General features: G+C 37.6%; 1 protein-coding gene across 2 annotated transcripts in view; it reads left to right on the top strand.

Annotated features, from left to right (window-relative positions):
- The window catches only part of RECQL (RecQ like helicase), a 33,070-nt gene extending 13,350 nt beyond the window's left edge, over positions 1-19,720 (top strand). Inside the window, exons 5-15 of one of the 2 annotated variants that reach the window (XR_003791064.1) lie at positions 1,529-1,635; positions 5,068-5,266; positions 11,413-11,579; positions 12,511-12,592; positions 13,641-13,789; positions 13,878-13,995; positions 14,766-14,904; positions 16,621-16,712; positions 17,792-18,011; positions 18,294-18,475; positions 19,066-19,720. Coding sequence is in view for 1 of the 2 variants with exons in the window: in XM_029204947.1 (XP_029060780.1) it covers positions 1,529-1,635; positions 5,068-5,266; positions 11,413-11,579; positions 12,511-12,592; positions 13,641-13,789; positions 13,878-13,995; positions 14,766-14,904; positions 16,621-16,712; positions 17,792-18,011; positions 18,346-18,475; positions 19,066-19,218 (1,556 nt within the window). In the remaining variant the exon portion in view is untranslated. The remainder of the gene's footprint in view (positions 1-1,528; positions 1,636-5,067; positions 5,267-11,412; positions 11,580-12,510; positions 12,593-13,640; positions 13,790-13,877; positions 13,996-14,765; positions 14,905-16,620; positions 16,713-17,791; positions 18,012-18,293; positions 18,476-19,065) is intronic. The other variant, XM_029204947.1, reaches the window with a different exon arrangement.
- The last annotated feature ends 12 nt before the right edge of the window (positions 19,721-19,732 follow it).

Below are 19,732 nucleotides of genomic sequence, written 5' to 3'. Positions count from 1 at the left end.
AGAAGGTGATGAATTTAATGTGGGGCCTGTTGAATTTATGACGCCTGCAAGATATCCAGGTATTTTTGTCCTCTGAGTAGGAGGATGTTTGAGTGGAAAGCTTGGGTCCGAGAGATCTGAGGTTGCTGGGTTGGAGGCTGTTAGTATGCAGATGGCTATTGAAGTGAATTATATCATCCAGAACAGCGTGAGAAGAGAAGGGCGCCCAGAACAGAAACCAGAACACCAAGAGTTTAGGGATAAACAGAGACAGAGGGCCTTACAGAGAAGGCTAAGACAGAGTAGCAAAGTGTAGGAGGATAGTCAGGAGAGTATGGGGTTATCAGAAGCCTGGAGAAGGGAGTATTTCAAGCAGGGAGTAGTTAATAGTGATGACTGTTGGCAAAAGGTCAAATAAAATAAGGACATGGAAGTTCCAGTGGACTTAGTGACAAGGGGCTCAAATATGACCTTGGCTAGAGCAGCTTCAGTAAAATGGTTGGGTGGAAACCAAAGAGCAATTGTTTGGGAGTGAGTAGGAGTGAGGAAGTGGAACCAGTGAAAGGGACACTCCTGGGAAAGAATTGCTATGCAGGGAAAAAGACAGGGGGCCCTGAATTAGGTGTTCAGGGTTTCTGCAAATTTGAGAGAGACTTGACCGTGTTTAAACGTAATGAGGGACTTCCCTGGTGGTCCAGTGATTAAGACTCCGCACTTCCACTGCAGGGGGCACGGGTTTGATCCGCTGTCGGGGAACTAAGATCCTACATGCCATATAGGGTGGCCAAAAAATAAAATAAAGTAAGATAAAATAAGATAAGATGATAAGATAAAATAAAATACTAATGAGAAGGTGCCAGTAATGAGGGAGAAAGTGAAAATACAGGAGAGAGGACTAATTGAGAGGGTAAAATCCTTGATAAGGTCATAATCTTGAGTATATTTTTTAAACTGGTCTGCTTTCTGCCCTAGGTTCTTTTAAGGAACAAACTACAGAAACATAAGAACTTAGGATTTTAACAATGTAGAATAGCTTTTGTAGCTGCTGCAAACAATTTCAGTTCTCAGAGAAAGGGGATATATTACGAGAACTTGAGTCAGTCAATAAAACCGTTCCCTGATTTCTGATCCGACTAAATTAATCTGGTGCAGTAAGTGAATGGATACTTATGTAACTATCATTCTAGATGATACAAGTTGCTATGTTTTCTTTGGAAAGCTAACTGGATAGTATTTGACTTGATTTATATCATTTTACTGAGATACTGAATGTTAAAAATGATAGTAAATTCCAAATGATAACATCTATCTATATTTCTATAAGACTGATAGGGTGAGAGATGTCTGTTTATCTTATATCTGCTTATTTGGCTTATTGTTTATTCGTATCTACCTCCTTTATTAATGAGGGTAAGAAATAGGTGGTATATTGCTAAGGCTGCATTGAAAATCAGTCCGAATTGATGGGCAGGGCCGCACGTTACAGTAAAGAAGGTAAACTCATTCTGGTGGTGATATAAAATTTAAAGTAGATTTCTTTCTCTTTTAGGTTTTACACTCGTGATTTGCCCATTGATCTCCCTTATGGAAGACCAATTAATGGTTTTGAAACAATTAGGAATTTCAGCTACCATGTTAAATGCTTCTAGTTCTAAGGTATGCGTGTGTGGCTTTTATTGTATTTTATTTTTAATTTACACTCTTCATTGAAATAGGAACCTTAGATTCAATTGAGTTGCTTATAAAATTTAAAAACTGATAACTGTTTACATTGGAGTCGAAAATTACTGCTCATAGGTCAGTTCTAGCCCACTGCCTATTGTGTGTGGTCCGTGAATTAAGATTAGTTTTTATATTTTTAATTGGTTAAAAAAAATCAAAAGAAGAATAGTATGTTGTGAAGTGTGAAAGTTACATGAAATTCAGATTTCAGTGGCCATAAATACTGTTCTGTTGGAACAGAATCACGCTGGTTCTTTTATGTGTAGTCTGTGACTGTTTTCCCACTGTAGCGGCAGAGTTGAGTAGCTGCGATATGGACCACAACACCTAATATTTTCTATCTGGCACTTTACAGGAAATATTTGCTGACTGTTTTATAGTGTCCATTCTAAAACAGTGAGCAAGAGTTTCTTATTATGCAATATAATTAAGTACAAAAAATGAATTAGTAACAAGGTACCCAACCCCTGTGGACTTTCTTCTGTTTGGGAAGGGACTCTCTTACCTTTATCTGTAGAATAAAGCATTTCCAAGGTGTTTGTTTTTTAAAAAGCATATTATTGAAAATTTTAAAAATATACAAAAGTAGAGAGAATAGTATAAAAACTGCCATGTATCGTTAAGTACCTTTAACAGTTATCAGCATATGACCAATTTTTTTCGTCTGTATATCTCCAATTTCCCTTCCTGCCCACCCTTGGTTTATTTATTTGAGATAAGTCCCAGACATCATATCATTTCAATTGTAGCTGCTTCTTCAGTGTGTATCTCTAACATTTTAAAAAGGTAACTACAATGCCATTATCACATCTAAAAAATTTAGTATTAGTTCTTTAAAACCATCAAATAAAAAGATTCAGATTTCTGTCTCATCAAATGTTGTTGTTATTTTTTTTAATCATGGTCCAGATAAGGTTCATGCATTATGTTGTATTGGTTGATATATCCATAGGTTTCCCTTATTTCTTGTTTGTTTCCCACGCAAATTATTGTTTAGGTTGGTTTTTTTGTTTGTTTTTTTGTCCTATACTTTCCTATATTTTATCTCTTCCTGACTGTATTCTTGTGATGTTGTTTCACTTGTTCCTTTTAGTTAGATCTAAAAGCTTGACTGTATTTGGGCTTTCTTTTCTTTTCTTTTTTTTGGCAAGAGTATACTTTCCCCTGGTATCACTCAGGAGGTATATAAAACCCAGTTATATTTTTGTGACATTAGCTTGATCAGTGGGTTCAGCTTATGTCTGCCTGCTCTATAATTATCAAGTTCTCTATCACCTTTTCTTCTAATGGTTTTTAGCAGCCACCGATGATTATTGCCTATCCTAGAGCATTATTTAATTAGGGGGTTACAAGATGGTGATTTTTAATTCTCACTTTTTCTTATATTAGCTAGACTTTTTCTGTAAAAAAGAACTTTTTCCTTATTAACTCTTTGCAGATTGAAAGTTCTTTCCCTTTCTTTACCAATTTTCAGAAAGAGTTGGTTTTCCAGCATTCTCCGAAGGTGGTCAATAAGTTCTTTTTTTTTTTTTTCCCAAGTATCATTGTAAATTTACAGATTTTTAACATGTTTGATGTCTTTTGATCCATAGTTATTATTCTTTTTTTATGGTGAAATAGTCCCATCTTTGAGTAGTGAGAGTCTTATCTAAGGTGGCTCCTAAATCTAGCTCATAGCTTTTGAGTCTTTGCTTCCTTTTTATAAGATACTCTGTGCTCATTTTGTATATTTTCTCCCAGCCCTAAAGTCAGCTATGTCTTTAGGAACCCTGGTTCTCCTAGTCTTTCCCATATAATTTTGTTTTATTTAAACTCTTGTGTCATTATAACTGCTTTCTCGTTCACCAAAATGAATCTGTGGAGAACACTGCCTTCTCATATTGCACTTCTTTAACACTGAAAAAGAGAGTAATAATAATGGAAAGTACAGTTGACCTTTAAACAACGTGAGGGTTGGGGGCCCCTAACTGTACACACAGTCAGAAATCTGCGGGTGACTTGTCAGCTCTCCTCATTTCAGGGATTCAACCAACTGCAGATCGCAGTACTGTAGTATTTACTGTTGAAAAAAATCTGCATATAAATGGACCCATGCAATTCAAATTTGAGTTGTTCCAGGGTCCACTGTAGTTAGAAAGGTGTGATAATTACAAGTTCAGGCCATGTCACTACTGCTTGAAGAGTTGCTGAGGAAATAGCCTTATGTTTGCTCCTCGAATATTTCTGGGACATTTAGGACCAGCTGAAATATTTAATACACTTTGGCCATTTCTTAACAAAACTAGGAATATCTCGAGTTAACAAACTGCTTTTCTGGGATGATTGAAAGTATTTTGACATTCTATCACATTCACCACTTCTTTTGGTCCTAATTAGGTTAGAGGGAGAAAATACAACATCCAGTGTTCTAAATATTATAGAAAATAACAACAACATTAAGAACCTAATAGCTGTTAGTTCTTAAGATTTATTCTTATTACAGATGTCAGCGGTCCCTGACCTTTTTGGCACCAGGGGCCAGTTTTTTGGAAGACAGTTTTTCCACGGACGGGGGTTGGGGGTGGTGGTGGTTTCAGGATGACTCAAGTGCATTACATTTATTGTGCACTTTATTTCTGTTATTATTACATTGTAATATATAATGAACTAATTATACAGTCCACCATAGTGCTGACAGGAGGTGAGCTCAGGCAGTGACGTGAGCGACGGGGAGCGGCTGGAAATATAGATGAAGCTTTGCTCACTCGCCGCTCATCTGCTGTGCAGCCCGGTTCCTAACAGGCCACGGACAGGCAGTGTTCTGTGGCCCGGGGGTTGGGGACCCCTGATATATATAATATATAAATATATGTATTTCATATTATAAAAATTTAATGAATAAGATACTTCATAAAACCTAAATAGATTATGAGTAGATTTGATAACATCACTAAAATAGCTAGTTCACACATGCATGAAATGATTTCGAATATAATGTTAAAAATTAATAAAACCCACCTTTATCACCATACCTATTGCATTGAGCTTACATTTTGGCATTTATTGTGAAAAATTTAGCATTATGCCTTTATGGAGTAAATGCTTATTGGAGTGTCTTCACATTCATTTTTTTGTTCTCTTTTTTGTCAAATGAGATTATTCTTTTATCAGCAGTCTGGATGTAAGTAAGTAACTGAAATGCTGTTTGCACAGCTGCCATGAAGTTTAGTACTGGGACATTACTTTGATTTTAATGAAGTAAACATCTGTTGCTAAAAGAGCCCCAAGGCTGTTGCTTCTGAGTAATGAATGTCTTCATTTACCACTGAGTATTGCAGTCTGCTAGCTTAGCTCTACTATCATTGTGTCTGTGTTTCCTTTCAATAGGAGCATGTGAAATGGGTTCATGCTGAAATGGTAAATAAAAACTCCAAGCTAAAGCTAATTTATGTGACTCCAGAGAAAATTGCAAAAAGCAAAATGTTTATGTCAAGACTAGAAAAAGCCTATGAAGCAAGGAGATTTACCCGAATTGCTGTAGACGAAGTTCATTGCTGTAGTCAATGGGGACATGATTTCAGACCTGGTATGTATGTTGTATCTAGAAAACCCCTTGATGCTAGGGACTCTTTTCTTACTCAGCTTTACATGATGGAAATCCCTGCTTCCATTAAAATTATCTTCTTAGGTAGTTATTACTCATTTTTTCTTGCCTTAATATAAGGGGAGTCAAGAGGCAGAATCTTTGATCTCTTTACCCCTCACCCCCATGGTAGTGTTTATTAGTCTAATTGCCTTTATCTTTTGAAATGTGTGCTTATTAGCAAATATTATACCTTGCCATCTTTAGCCATAAAGGTTTACTGACCTCCAGATTCTCCTTCACATCTGTTGAGGAATTTGCATCTGCTTCAAATTTGTCTCTTTTAGTCATCATTCTGGGTGTCTTTAGCACCCACTTCAGGATCTACACCCAACTAACTCCTCAGTGTTATAGTTCTATGGTATATTTTAGTAACCTTATTCTTTGCTTCTCCAACAGAATCCTACAGTCATAGCCTGAATCAGATTACTCAGACATGTTCTGTGCAAAAAAATCTGAAAATTAATTAAATTGTTTGGGTTTTTTGCTATTGAGTTGTATGAGCTCTTTAGATATTTTGTGTATTAACTAACCTCTCATCACGTATATGATTTGCAAATATTTTCTCCCATTCCATAGGTTGCCTTTCATTATGTTAATGGTTTCCTTTGCTATACAGAAGCTTTTTAATTTGAGGCAACCCCACTTGTTTTTTTGTGTGTGAGTTTTTTTGCTTTTGTTGCTATTGCTTTTGGCCTCAGATTCAAAAAGTCATTGCCAAGACTGATGTCAAAGAGCTTATCTCATATGTTTTCATCTAGGAGTTTTATGGTTCCAGATATTACGTTCGAGTCTTTAATTCATCTTGAGTTGACTTTTGTATGTGGTGTAAGATAAGGGTCCAGTTTTATTCTTTTGCATGTGGCTGTCCAGTGTTCCCAACACCATTTATTGAAGAAACTATCATTTCCCCATTATATGTTCTTGGCTCCTTTGTAGTAACTTTATTGACTGTATATGCATGGGTTTATTTCTGGGCTCTCTATTCTGTCCCATTACTTTAGCTATAGCTTTTATTTGTATGTTCTTATATTTTTATTACTGTAGCTTTGTAATATAGTTTGAAATCTATAGCATAATACCTCCAGCTTTGTTCTTTCTCAGGATTGCTTTGGCTCTTTGGGGTCTTTGTGGTCCATACAAACTTTAGGGTGGTTTTTCCTATTTCTGTGAAAAATACCATTGGACTTTTGATAGAAATTGCACTGAATCTGTAGATTGCACTGGGTCATTTGGACATTTTAACAATATTAATTTTTCCAGTTCATGAGCACAGAATATCTTTCCATTTGTTTGTGTCTTCTTCAGTTTCATTCATCAGTGTCTTTTAGTTTTCAGTGTATAGGTATTTCACCTTCTTGGTTAAATTTATTCCTGGGGGTTTTATCCTTTTTTGATCTAGTTTAATTTCTCTTTCTGATAGTTGTTATTAGTGTATAGAAACACAACTGATTTTTGTATTTTGATTTTGTATCCTGCAACTTCGCTGAATTTGTTTATAAGTTCTACAGGTTCTTGGTGGAGTCTTTAGGGTTTTCTATGTATAATGTTATGTCATCTGCAAATAGTGAGTTTTACTTCTTTCATTCTGATTTGGATGCCTTCTATTTTGTTTTCTTACCTAATTATTGACTAGGACTTCCAATCTATGTTGAATAAAAGTGGTGAGAGGAGGCATCCTTGTCTTGTTCCTGATCTTAGAGGAATATTTTTCAGCTTTTCACCATTGAGTATGATGTTAACCGTGGGCTTGTCACATATGGCCTTTATTATGGTGCGATTTGTCCCCTCTAAACCTACTTTGTTGAGAGTTTTTATCATGAATGCATGTTGAATTTTGCCTTTTCTGCATCTACTGAGATGATCGTGTGACTTTTAGCTTTCATTTTGTTACTGTGGTAGGTATCACATTGATTGATGTGCAGATATTGAACCATCCTTGCAATCCTGGAGTAAATCTCACTTCATCATGGCGTATGATCCTTTTAATGTATTGCTGAATTTAGTTTGTTAATATTTTGTTGAGGATTTTTGTATCTATGTTTGTCATGGATATTGGCCCATAACTTTTCTTGTAGTGTTCTTTCCTGGTTTTGGTATCAGGATAATGCTAGCCTCGTAGAATGAGTTTGGAAGTGTTCCCTTCTCTTCTATGTTTTATAAGAGTTTGAGAAAGACTAGTGTTAATTCTTCTTTAAATTTTTGGTAGAATTCACCAGTGTAGCCATCTGGTCCTGGACTTCTGTTTGTTGGGAGGTTTTTGATTACTGATTCAGTCTCCTTACTAGTGGTTTTTCTGTTCAGATTTTCTATTTCTTAATGATTTAGTTTTGATAGGTTTTAGTAGGAATTTATCTGTTTCTTCTGAGTTGTCAAATTTGTTGGTATATAATTGTTTACAATAGTGTCTTATAATTGTATTTTCATAGTATCAGTTGTTATGTCTCCTTTTTCATTTCTGATTTTATTTATATGAGTCTTCTCTCTTTTTTCTTGTTGAGTATGGCTAACAAGTTGGTCTATTTTGTTTATCTTTTCGAAAAACCAGTGCTTAGTTTCATTGATCTTTTCTATTGTCTTTTTAGTCTCTATTTCTTTTATTTCCATTCTGATCTTTGTTATTTTCTTCCTTCTGCTAACTTTGGGCCTAGTTTGTTCTTCCTATTTTAGTTCCTTGAGGTGTAAAGCTAGGTTGTTATTTGAGATCTTTCTTGTTTCTTAATGTAGATGTGTTTTGCTGTGAACTTCCCTCTTAGAACTGCTCTTGCTGCTTCTTGTAAGCTTTGGTATGTTGTATTTCCACTTTCACTTGTCTCAAGACATTGTAAAATTTCTTTCTTCATGTGTATCTCAACTAGCGTGACTACAACTAAATGCCTCCCAAAAGGCCTGTTCTTTTTCCTTCTATCTTGTAACTGGGAATCACTATTTGCCCTGTTGCTGTGCGAGATCAAAAACTTTTCTTTTTTTCTTGATCAAAAACTTTTGATTTGCTTCCCTTCTCCATGTTTTTCCCTCTTCCTCCCCATTCACCCAAGCAATTTCCCCTTCAGTCTTCCCTATCTTAGAAAATCACTTAATAACCACTCACACATTTACTCAAGCCAAAGTTTTAGCAGATCTGTTTAGTCAGGGTCTAGTCAGAAGACAAAAGCCATACCAGTTATTTGAACACAGAGAATTTACATTACATTATGTAAAGAATTGTTAACTAACTAAAAAGTGATTATAAGCAGCTAACTGAAAAAAGAAAAAGAAAACTCTAACGTATCATGGAGGTAACAGCTAGAAGAAGCAACTACCATCCCTAGGGCTGGGGGAACAGGAAGAAAAGGTTGGGATTGATGCGATTTAGAAACCTACAGGAGGGGCCTGTGGAGCTGACGCTCAGACCTATGGGAGGCCCAGCTCCCTGGTGCTGGTGTCTGTGGAGGCAGAGATAGGGTGGACCTGTGATGAAGTCAGTTCTCCAAAGCTCAGAAAACTGCCACCTGTATTCAGCTGCTGCTAAGTGGTGGATAAACCTTGCTGGGGCGACATTCCCGAGAACACCAGCAAACACACAGGAGGCAAACTGGAAGGAGCAGCACTCTTCTTCCTCCCCCAGCCTTGCACTTTGTGCTTCCAGGGCCAGCGGGCAAAGCAGAGATTCCCCACTCCATTGCCACAAAGCAGAGTCTAGAAGGGTGGAGTTGGAGCTGAGAACGAGTAACTTCATGGTGGCACATTGTCCCTGACTTATCCTACCTCTGCAGATCCGGTCCACCACCAAGTCCTGTCGCCTCCACCTCTAAGCTGAATCTCAAGCTTGTCCACTTCTCTTTGTCTGTACTGCTATTTCTTAAGTCCAGCTGGGCTCCCTTCCACCAGTCTACTACACTAGCTCCCTAGCTGGTCTCTGTTCCACTCTTACCCTTTTACAGTTCATCCTTCACCCAGCAACCAAATCAAATCATGTTACTTCCCTCCCTAAACTACCCAGCAGATTCTCTTTGTACTTAGAATAAAATCTACATTCTTAACTGGGGTTCCTAAGACCATATGTGATCTGTCCCCCGTTTGTCTCTGCCCCATTTCCCCTCACATGTTATACTCCAGCTACAATAAGGTTATCATGATGACCACTTACCATGCCCTGATAATCAGATACTTATTGGTTTACTCCTTGCATTGTGTGATTTCTTTGCTTGAATTGTAGTTCCGTTTGCATAGCATCTTTGCCTTGTTCTCACTTCATCTCTGGTTCCTAGGTCTCTAGGTGCTTGGCACATAGTTAAAAGTGTTCAGCATACGCCAGGTGATGAATGGATGAATCTTGAACTCTTCCCCCACCCCCCGCACCATATCCCAATAGTCACTAGGACCTATGGGGTTCTAGTTCATGTATTTCAGTCTTTTCTTTCTGATTTATCCTCAGTGTCATGCCTTATTTCATATTCACTATTTTTTGTTTTCCAGTCTGTCATTGCCACCTTTTAACTCGTCTCCCTTTCTTCAGCCTTTTGCTTTACTCCAGCCAATCCTTCACACTTCCACCAAAAGACGATTCCTGAAACATAGACTGTGTCCTTTATCTGCTTGAAAAATCACACGACTCCTCATTTCCTATAGGGCAAAGTTCTAGCTCCTTAGAATCAACCAACTGTTCAGTTCATAGTCTTACTTGAACCTGCCTTTTTATACTCTTTGGAGTAACAGTATCAGTCAGGGTTTGGGTAGGGAAGCCGAGCTCTTATGAATGTTAAGGGATAAGGGATTTATTTTAGGAAGCAGACCTTGCACTGTTGTGGGAGGAGCTGGGGAAGGAAGGTCTGGAGGGGGAGTTGGAGGGTCAGAGAAAAGTCACTGACTAGTCCTGGAGCACTGGTGTGGGAGGACCAACCGGAGCTTGTAGGGAAATCTGCAACTGGCATGGCCATTGCCAGAGGGGCCGCACGCACGGGGGAGCTCAGGCGAGGTCTCTGGTTAGTTTCCTCTGAGTAGCCTTCACCTCCATGGGTCTGCTGCCAGGCATCTAGGGGGCCGGTGTTGATCAGCGAAGCCTACAGCTGGGAAGAAGAGCTGAAGGAGGAATGGGGAAGAACTGGGACAGGCTGGCATTTGTCCACCATCCTATCTGCCGGGAAGGCCCTTCAGAGTGTAGCAGCTGCTTCTCTCCTGCCTCCTAGGCCTTACACAGGTTCCTCTTCTGGTCCAGCTGTAACTTGGAACCATCCAGGGAATAAAATAGAGTTCCCAGACGACTGGGGTTGACAGTAGGTCCATCTAGCACAGCACCCTGTGATCTAGCCCCTCTGAACTGCTTGCTGATACCTGAACTTACCGAGTGATTTCATGCCAGTGTGTTTGCCACATGTGTGCATGCTGCTTCCTCTGCCTGGTGTTTTCTTCTTCTTCCCTTCTTCCCGAACTGCTGGATTCTTCCAGACCCAACTCAGATGTTATCTCCCTTGAAGCTTTCACAACTTCCCAAGCAGTTACTTTCTGTGCCGTTTTCATACGAGTCCTCTACCTTAGCATTGAGCCATCTCTCCCACATTTCTTTTTCACTTTTCTCCAAATAGTAAGTACTTAAGGGTGTGCTCATAGACAACTTCTCTAGTGACTTAGATGTGTCTAATAAATATGAGCCCAGAACGGCTTTCCTGAAGTGGGTTATATAAAAACCAATGCCCTCACCAAGCGTTTTCTGTTCTGAGTTTGCCACTCTTGGATGATACCTGTGGTAGAAGGGTTTCAACTGATGGCCTTTTTATCTCTCGTCAGTTGCCATAGATTCAAACACTATGGCTCCTTCCACTCTGCCTCTCGAATCCACTGTTCAGCAGGTATAGACCAGTGCTCAGCTGATTGGAAATGTTGTGGTATTCCCTATTGAAGACACCTATGGCCAAGAAGTGTTTCTGAAGAACCAGTTAAAAGTAGAGTAAAGCCTGTCTATCACCAAGGCTAGGCAGCAACCGCAGCTTAGATATAGATGGCTGTGGAAGTAAAATTGCAGTCATCTTGATGATCTGCAGCATGTTAGAAGGTGTAATTTACTCCTTAAAGGATAGCAAGAGGGCTACTTTGTTGTTTTTTTTCCCCAGATTATAAGGCCCTTGGTATTTTGAAGCGGCAGTTCCCCAATGCATCGCTAATTGGGCTGACTGCAACTGCGACCAGCCATGTTTTGAAGGATGCTCAGAAAATACTGTGTGTTGAAAAGTGTTTTACTTTTACAGCTTCTTTTAATCGGCCAAATCTCTATTATGAGGTATGTAACTTTTATGTCAATTTATTATTTATTTATTTATTTATTTATTTTGTGGTACGCTCCGGACGCGCAGGCTCAGCGGCCATGGCTCACGGGCCCAGCCGCTCCGCGGCATCTGGGATCTTCCCGGACCAGGGCACGAACCCACATCCCCTGCATCGGCAGGCAGACTCTCAATCACTGCGCCACCAGGGAAGCCCTATGTCAATTTATTTTGTGAAGGATTTCAGAAGAAAGGTTACTTTTTCATTATGTCTATTTACGTCAGTTAATTATGTTTAAAAGTTTAAAAAAAATCAAGTGAGTGTAAGCAGACTTATTAAAGAATGCTTTCTTCGTATATCTCCTGTGCTATTTAATTCTTTACTCTGTTAAGTAGAAAACACTGCCTCATTAAATTTGCGTACACGCTTTCTTATGCAAGGATGGAGAGAAAGCATGTATTGATAGTAGGGACCCTAATGACATCTCTATAGAAATTAATTATGAAATAATGCAAAAATTAATATACCATTAAAGATTTGCTAATACTCCCTATTTAGATTTTATTTGATATACAACCTTGAAAGGTAAATAACCTCACAGCTGTTTTTACTTTCCAGTCCTTTTAAGGATAGACTTAATATTTTTTGAGCTCTTACTGACTAGTTGTTTCTGCCATAGTTTATGTTTTTACAAAAGTAGCATCAGAAAATTTTAAAAGTCTCTGTCTTTACAAGTTATTCACTGCTTCTGTGCCTCCTCATCTCTGGTAAATTCAAAAATAAGGATCAAGAAGCGTCTGGGAGGTGATAGGGTCAGATGGGCGAGTGAAAGAGTAATAGAAAAAAACACCATGCCCAAGAAAGAGTGGCGCCTTGAAAGTTGTAAGTAAACGACCGCATGAATGGTACTCATTAATTTACTTTTTAATAAGTTAACTTTTTTTTAGGTTCGGCAGAAGCCCTCAAACACTGAGGATTTTATTGAGGATATTGTAAAGCTCATTAATGGAAGATACAAGGGGCAATCAGGTAATATAGACACAAACCAAGTTTGAAGACTGAGAGAGAACTTTCCAGAAGTAGCACATGTTATTTACACTAATACACTGAGAAAAAGATTGGCACCAGAAATATTAACGCATGGCAGAAGAACTTGAAAATGTCATGATAAAATTAATTTGCTTGGTGATCTTAGAAATCAGGTGTGGCATTTGCTAATTACACAGATTATAAGAGTCATAAAACTGATTTATTTTTGCTTATTTACACTTAATTGCGTTAAAGAGTGGACCTAATGACATAATGTTAATTATCAACAGCACATATTTTGTAAGTATCCACTGTGTATAAGATTGAAGGTTAAGCAGTGATTTTCTAAAGGGATGTAAACTATAGTTCCTTATAGTAAAGGACACATTAAAGAAATAAACAGTACATACTGAATGAGCTAAGTATAGATGGAGTTGAGAGTGTGTATAACGTGTTCCAGGATTAATGTAGAGACAAGTGTTACTAAAGCAAAGAGTTGGTATTAAAGTAGCACTTCAAAACTATTCTGTGGATTTTCAGGATATTAATAGGGGCCATGGGTAAAAGGAGTTCCAGGGTCAAATAAGTTTGAGAAAGGCTGCAGCTGTTTATTCCTCCTGCAGAGTCACAGGGTGTATCGGCACCTTAGAAGTTCTGACCAGCCCTGCAAAGAGACACACGTGTTTGTCCAACTTTGTTAACCTTCCCAAACTTATTTGCACATGAAACTCTTTTCTCATAGCATGCTTAACATCTTGTGGAGCTGTGGGGCATCAGTTTGAGAAAGACTATGTAGTGGGAGATAAAGTTGGAGAGAGAACTGAGATAATGGGAACCCAAACTGGTGGCTCCAGGCTTGTTACTGCTCTGGAGCAAGTTGGTGGTCAGACCTTGAATTACACTGAAAAATCAGTATGTGTTCAGGGCCTTGGAATTTTTCATAATTCTTATTTTCCCCCATGCATTGTAATTATCAGCCTCTTCAGTGTGTGAGTTAAAAATTTTCTAGGAATGTACTATATATATCTAACCATTTCTTTTACTACAGGAATAATATATTGCTTTTCTCAGAAAGACTCTGAGCAAGTTACAGTTAGTTTACAGAAATTGGGGATTCCTGCAGGGGCATACCATGCCAATATGGAACCAGAAGATAAGACCAAGGTTCATAGAAGATGGTCAGCTAATGAAATTCAGGTTAAGTAACAGATCTTCAATAGAAGCCTAATTTACCTTTGAATGTATTTTAACTTGACTTAATATGTAAAATGTTAACACATTTTAGGTAGTAGTGGCAACAGTTGCATTTGGTATGGGAATTGATAAACCAGATGTGAGGTTTGTTATTCATCATTCAATGAGTAAATCCATGGAAAATTATTACCAAGAGAGTGGACGTGCAGGTACGTGTAACTCACATCCAGAAATAATTTTTTTTTAATGCTTATTTATTTATTTGGCTGCATCAGGTCTTAGTTGCAGTGTGTGGGCTCTTTCATGGTGCGCAGGCTTCTCTCTAGTTGTGGCACGTGGGCTCCAGAGTGCGCAGGCTCAGTAATTGCAGCTCGTGGGCTTAGTTGCCCCACAGCATATGGGATCTTAGTTACCTGACCAGGGATTGAACCCGCATCCCCTGCATTGGAAGGCGGATTCTTAACCACTGGACCACCAGGGAAGTCCCCTAGAAATAATTTTTAAAGAGCTTTAAAAACACTATAAATGATGTTTAATAATACTGTATTTTTAATCATCTTTATTGGCTAGTATTTTTATAACAAACAATGAAATCTTTTTTGTAGTTTTATATTTGCCTATGGAGAAATTTTATTTATGTTGGAGTGTCATGAATTATTTCTTCTCATATTTGCTAAAATAATTTGATGTCCATCTTTGCCTCCTGAGTTTTTAATTAGTGGTTTCAAGTCTATAATTTAAATAACTGGATTACTTATGGACACATTTTTAAGCTAGTAAGGCTGATTATTGATAGATCTCTTTAGTCATTTTTTAAAAAATTTGAGGGCAGCTGTTACAAATTAACTTTCACAGCTCTGTCTGAAATTTCTAGATATATATTTAGACTAGGAAATATTGCCAGCAAATTTTATGTATTATTTTTGCATGTTTGACTTTTTAAAGTAATTATGCAATCTCAAGATTCTTCCCACTGCAGGTCGAGATGACATGAAAGCAGACTGTATTTTGTATTATGGCTTTGGAGATATATTCAGGATAAGTTCAATGGTGGTGATGGAGAATGTGGGACAACAGAAGCTCTATGAGATGGTGTCATACTGCCAAAACATAAGCAAGTAAGCACGCACCTTTTTGTCACTTTTGTCAATTAAAGACAAGCACAGTATGAAAGCACATGACATTACTTTGAGTCCTTACTCAAGTGAGTAAATACATTAGTGAAACATCAAGTGCAAACCAGTAAAAGCAGATGTCTGAAGGGTGGGAACCAGTACATGAACCTGCAGGATGCCTGAATCTAAGAAAATATATTCTCAGATATAGAGAACAAAGTAGTGGTTACCAGTGGGGAGAGTCGGGGAGGAGCAGTACAGGGGTGGGGGTGTGGGAGGTACTGCAACATGGGGAATATAGCTAATATTTTGTAATAACTGTAAATGGAAAGTAACCTTTAAAAGTTGTATAAAAGTAAAAAAATAAATAGTATCTTTTAAGTGTAAAAAAAAGAAAAAAGTCATTCTCTGTTTGGGAAGGATAGCTGTTAACTTTTTTCTAAATGTTTGGTAGAATTCACCTGTGAAGCCATCTAGTCCTGGTCCTTTGTTTCTTGGGAGTTTTAAAATTACTGATTCAATTTCATTACTGGTAATTGGTCTGTTCATATTTTTTATTTCTTCCTCCTTCAGTCTTGGGAGATTGTACATTTCTAGGAATTTGTCCATTTCATCTAGGTTGTTCATTGGCAAATAGCTGTTCATAGTAGTCTCTTTGATCTTTTGGATTTCTGTAGTATTGGTTGTAACTTCTTTTTCATTTCTGATCTTACTGATTTGGGCCCTCTCTTTTTTTCTTGATGAGTCTGGCCAAAAGTTTATCAATTCTGTTTATCTTTTCACTATACTTAAATAATTAAAAACTATTACTAATAAATGCCAACCATCATGTGTGCCTTCAGCAAATTGAAGTAGTAATTCAGACTACTGATCACAGCTCACCATAACAAAAGAATAATATTGGAAAAGTTTGAAACATTGCGAGTATTATGAAATTGTGACACAGAGACATGAAGTGAGCAAATGCTGTTAGAAAAATGGTGCCAATGGACTTGCTCAATGCAGGGTTGCCACAAACCTTCAGTTTGTAAAAAACACAGTATCTGCAGAGCACAGTAAAGCAAACTGCAGTAAAACAAGGTATGCCTGTAGTTGTGAAGTACTGAATCTCAGACAATTTTTTAAAAGCAATGTCTATTAACAACATATGGAAAATATTATTATACGTGGTGGGCAGAATAATGGTCACCCAAAGATATCCACATCTGAATCCCTGGAATCTGTGAGTGTGCTACTTTTACATGGCAAAAGGGAATTAAGGTTGCAGTCAGCTGATCTTAAAATAGGGAGATAATCCTGAATTATTTAGGTGGACCCACGATAATCACAAGGGTTCTTAAATGTGGAAGGAGGCATAAGATGTCAGAGTGATGTGAAGACTTAACCCACTGTTGTTGGCTTTGAAGACAGAGGAAAGGGGCCCGTGAGCCCAGGAATGCAGGCAGTCTTTAGAGTCTGGAAAGGGCAAGGAAACAGATTCTCCCCAAGAGCCTCCAGGAGAAATCCAACCCTGCTGACACCTTGATTTTAATCCAGTGAGACCCATGTCAGCCTTCTACAAAAATGTAAGATAATAAGTTTGTGTTGTTTTAAGCCACCAAGTTTGTGGTGATGTTATGGCAGCAATAGGAAATTGATACAGTATATAACTCTGTATTTTAAAATAGGGATTCTTAAAACTGTTAATTATTTGATAATTTGTATCTCTGACGTTTGCAGCTGTCGCCGTGTGTTGATAGCTCAACATTTTGATGAAGTATGGAGCCCAGAAACATGCAACAAAATGTGTGATAATTGCTGTAAAGAGACTTGTGAGTTGTTTTTAAAATCCTTATAGGCTAATATTTATATGGAGGAATACATGAGGGCAATATTAGACACCCAAAATGGATTTAAAAGAATAAGCAAGGTGTGAATAGAATTTCCCAGATTCAAGAGTGACAACACAAAGTTTTGAAACAGAGGCAAAATTAAAAGCCATATGTGTATGCATTTATTTTATGTTGCTACACTGAGGACATGTTAAACTTTTAAGAAATGAAGGGAAAAGTTTAAAAACCTGAATAGAAATACTATTTTAAGTAAGAGAACGCTAACCTCTTGTGATAATCTCTGATGCTTTATAGTTACTGATAGGAAAGAGAAATATAGTGCAAAATAGAGACTATAGTGTATCAGTTTTGATCCAGATAATGGCTAACCACTCATAAGACACTAATTTAGCAGTGTGTTGGTGCTGTCTTTTCACTTTTTAAAATCCTGTGTGTATGCGTATTATTGGAAGAGCTGGACTAACCCGTTCCTCGTTGAGTTCTGATGCCTTGATCAGTGAAGGTCACAATTTTAACTCTGCAGCCAGAGAAAATTATTTGTGTTTATTAGATTATTTTATACTGCCCAAATTAACAAAAGCCTGATACATACATCGGAGTGTTAGTATCAGTAATTGGGAATAACTGTCCATGACATTCTTGTCATGAAATTAGAGTCCCTAGGAAGCCATACCGGTTGTCAGAATATTGCTTAATGAGCACGCATCAGGTAACATGAAGAACAGACTGACTCGCCTGTGAACATCACTAAGTATTTGTCATAATCATGTTTGGCTGACACTCTTTGGTTCCTAGAGCATACCCAAAGGCCTTCTGATAACCAGATTATTTTCTTTACATCACTTAAATCTCAGTGTCTTACAGAGACTGTAGCTTAATCTAGTGATACGAGACTTGAGCAGTAGTCTTAGTTCAGAACATAGCAACAAATCAGTGTCTAGGGTGGCTCACACTGGGGGAAGACTTATTTTTTAAACCAGTCTAACCACTTAGGACGGCCTATCCTTACCCTAATTTTGAAATCCCATTCACCTGTAACCATGCCTCTTTCATTACAGCATTTGAAAGAAAGAACATAACAGCGTACTGCAGGGATCTAATCAAGATCCTGAAGCAGGCAGAGGAACTGAAAGAAAAGCTCACTCCACTGAAACTGATCGACTCTTGGATGGGAAAGGGTGCAGCGAAATTGAGAGTAGCAGGTGTTGCTCCTCCCGCGCTTCCTCGTGAAGACCTGGAGAAAATTATCGCGCACTTTCTTATACGGCAGTATCTCAAGTATATACAAACCCATTTCTTGCCCTTTCATGTTGTCTTTGATTCTCATTTTTATAACTGCAGCAGAACAAATGGTTTTGTGGTTGTTTCATAAGAACTTTTAAACGCTATGCAAAATTTACCTAGTAAACAAATTCAAACTTTGATTACTGTATGTCAAAAAAGCACAAAACTAAAATACTTTCTATAAAGATAAACTGCATTTTTATACTAAAAGTTTTATATTTCATATCAATGTTACTTAAAATTATTGCACTTATTTTTTTTTTTTATAAATTTCAGTTTGTTGTCTGCAATTTGTCAAAACCTGATTGTTGGCCTTTATCTTCTGCAGAGAAGACTATAGTTTTACAGCTTATGCTACCATCTCATATCTGAAAATAGGACCTAAAGCTAATCTTCTGAACAATGAGGAACATGTTATTACAATGCAAGTAAAGACGCCCATGCAGAGTTGTTTCAGGGTAGTTATTAATTTTTAACTTTTATATATTTGAAAAAGACATTAAAGCCTATGGGATGCTTTTCTTTAACTAGTACTCTCCTGGGTCCAGTGGAGCATAAGAAGAGATTAAGTCAGTTTTCTTCCTGGAATCTGGGTATGGAAGAGAGAAAACCTACTTTTGTGTTCTGTAGAGGTATTGAGTAGAAGAATATAGACTAGGGGTTTCCAACCTTTTGGGATGTGAAGACTCCATTTAATGTCTGGTGTTATGAGGCACCCTGCCCTTGCTTGTGGTCACTATTGGCTGAGAAGTCTGCCTGCGCAGCAGAGGTTGAAAAGCACTGTCACAAACTAACTGCTCTCAAGCCTGCAAAAGCACACCCGGCACCCGTGTGTCTAAGGACATGTCAGGTGTTCTTTACGGTCCTGACAGCACAGCCCCTTCTATTTAAGATGGGGCGCATAGTGGAAGAAATTTGAAGATAAAAAACAAGACCACTGGACGCTTAATTAAAGAGGTGATATAGAAGGACTATTGAGATTATTAATCTCCTGAGAAAATGGAATAGCTGAATTTTTACCAGTGTTTGTCTTGCTGTTGTTTTGTAGGCTGAATCACCTCAAAGTTGTCATTCCGAAGGAGCTGATAAAAAGAGGAAAGAAAAAACTCCAAGTAACTTCCAGAAGAAGTCGGTGAACACGCTTCAGCAACCTGATTGTAAGATTACAGGGGCTAAGAAAAGAAAAATTGATAATGCATGAGTTGAGTGCTTCTAAATCTTCTAAGAAAAAGTTTATGCATGTATACATCATTAGTTTTGTAGTTAATCAAAAGTTTAATTTTAAGACAATTTCATTAATATTTTATTCATATGGAGCTATATTTTCAGAATTTATTTAAGTATTGAAGACTTGAGAATTTGAGACCTTTTGAAATTTTGAGATCATGAACTGTATAAATTTACAGTATGAAACAAGGGAATAATACATCATTTTAATGTAAAACCCTTTAAATGTAAAATACTTAAGAGAGTAAGTTCATATAACTATCTTAAGCTCTTTATGCCTTGCCATAACTAGTTGTATTTTTTTCTTTTGACACAACTGTCTTTTGATAACAATGTTATTATACTGAATATTTTACTAAATAAAAAAGGAATAAGGTATCCATACAAATAATATTAGCAAGTATGCTACACCTCTATTTAAGTAAAATAAAACTGTAAGCTGCTTGAAACCACAGCCCTACTTTGACATTTCACAGAGAATGGCTCTG

Source organism: Monodon monoceros, unplaced genomic scaffold (genome assembly GCF_005190385.1).
Source record: "Monodon monoceros isolate NGI ecotype Baffin Bay Population unplaced genomic scaffold, NGI_Narwhal_1 Super_Scaffold_6, whole genome shotgun sequence".
Taxonomy (NCBI): Eukaryota; Metazoa; Chordata; class Mammalia; order Artiodactyla; family Monodontidae; genus Monodon; species Monodon monoceros.
The sequence above is the reverse complement of the archived record's forward strand: the minus strand, read 5'-3'. Positions and strand labels throughout refer to the sequence as shown.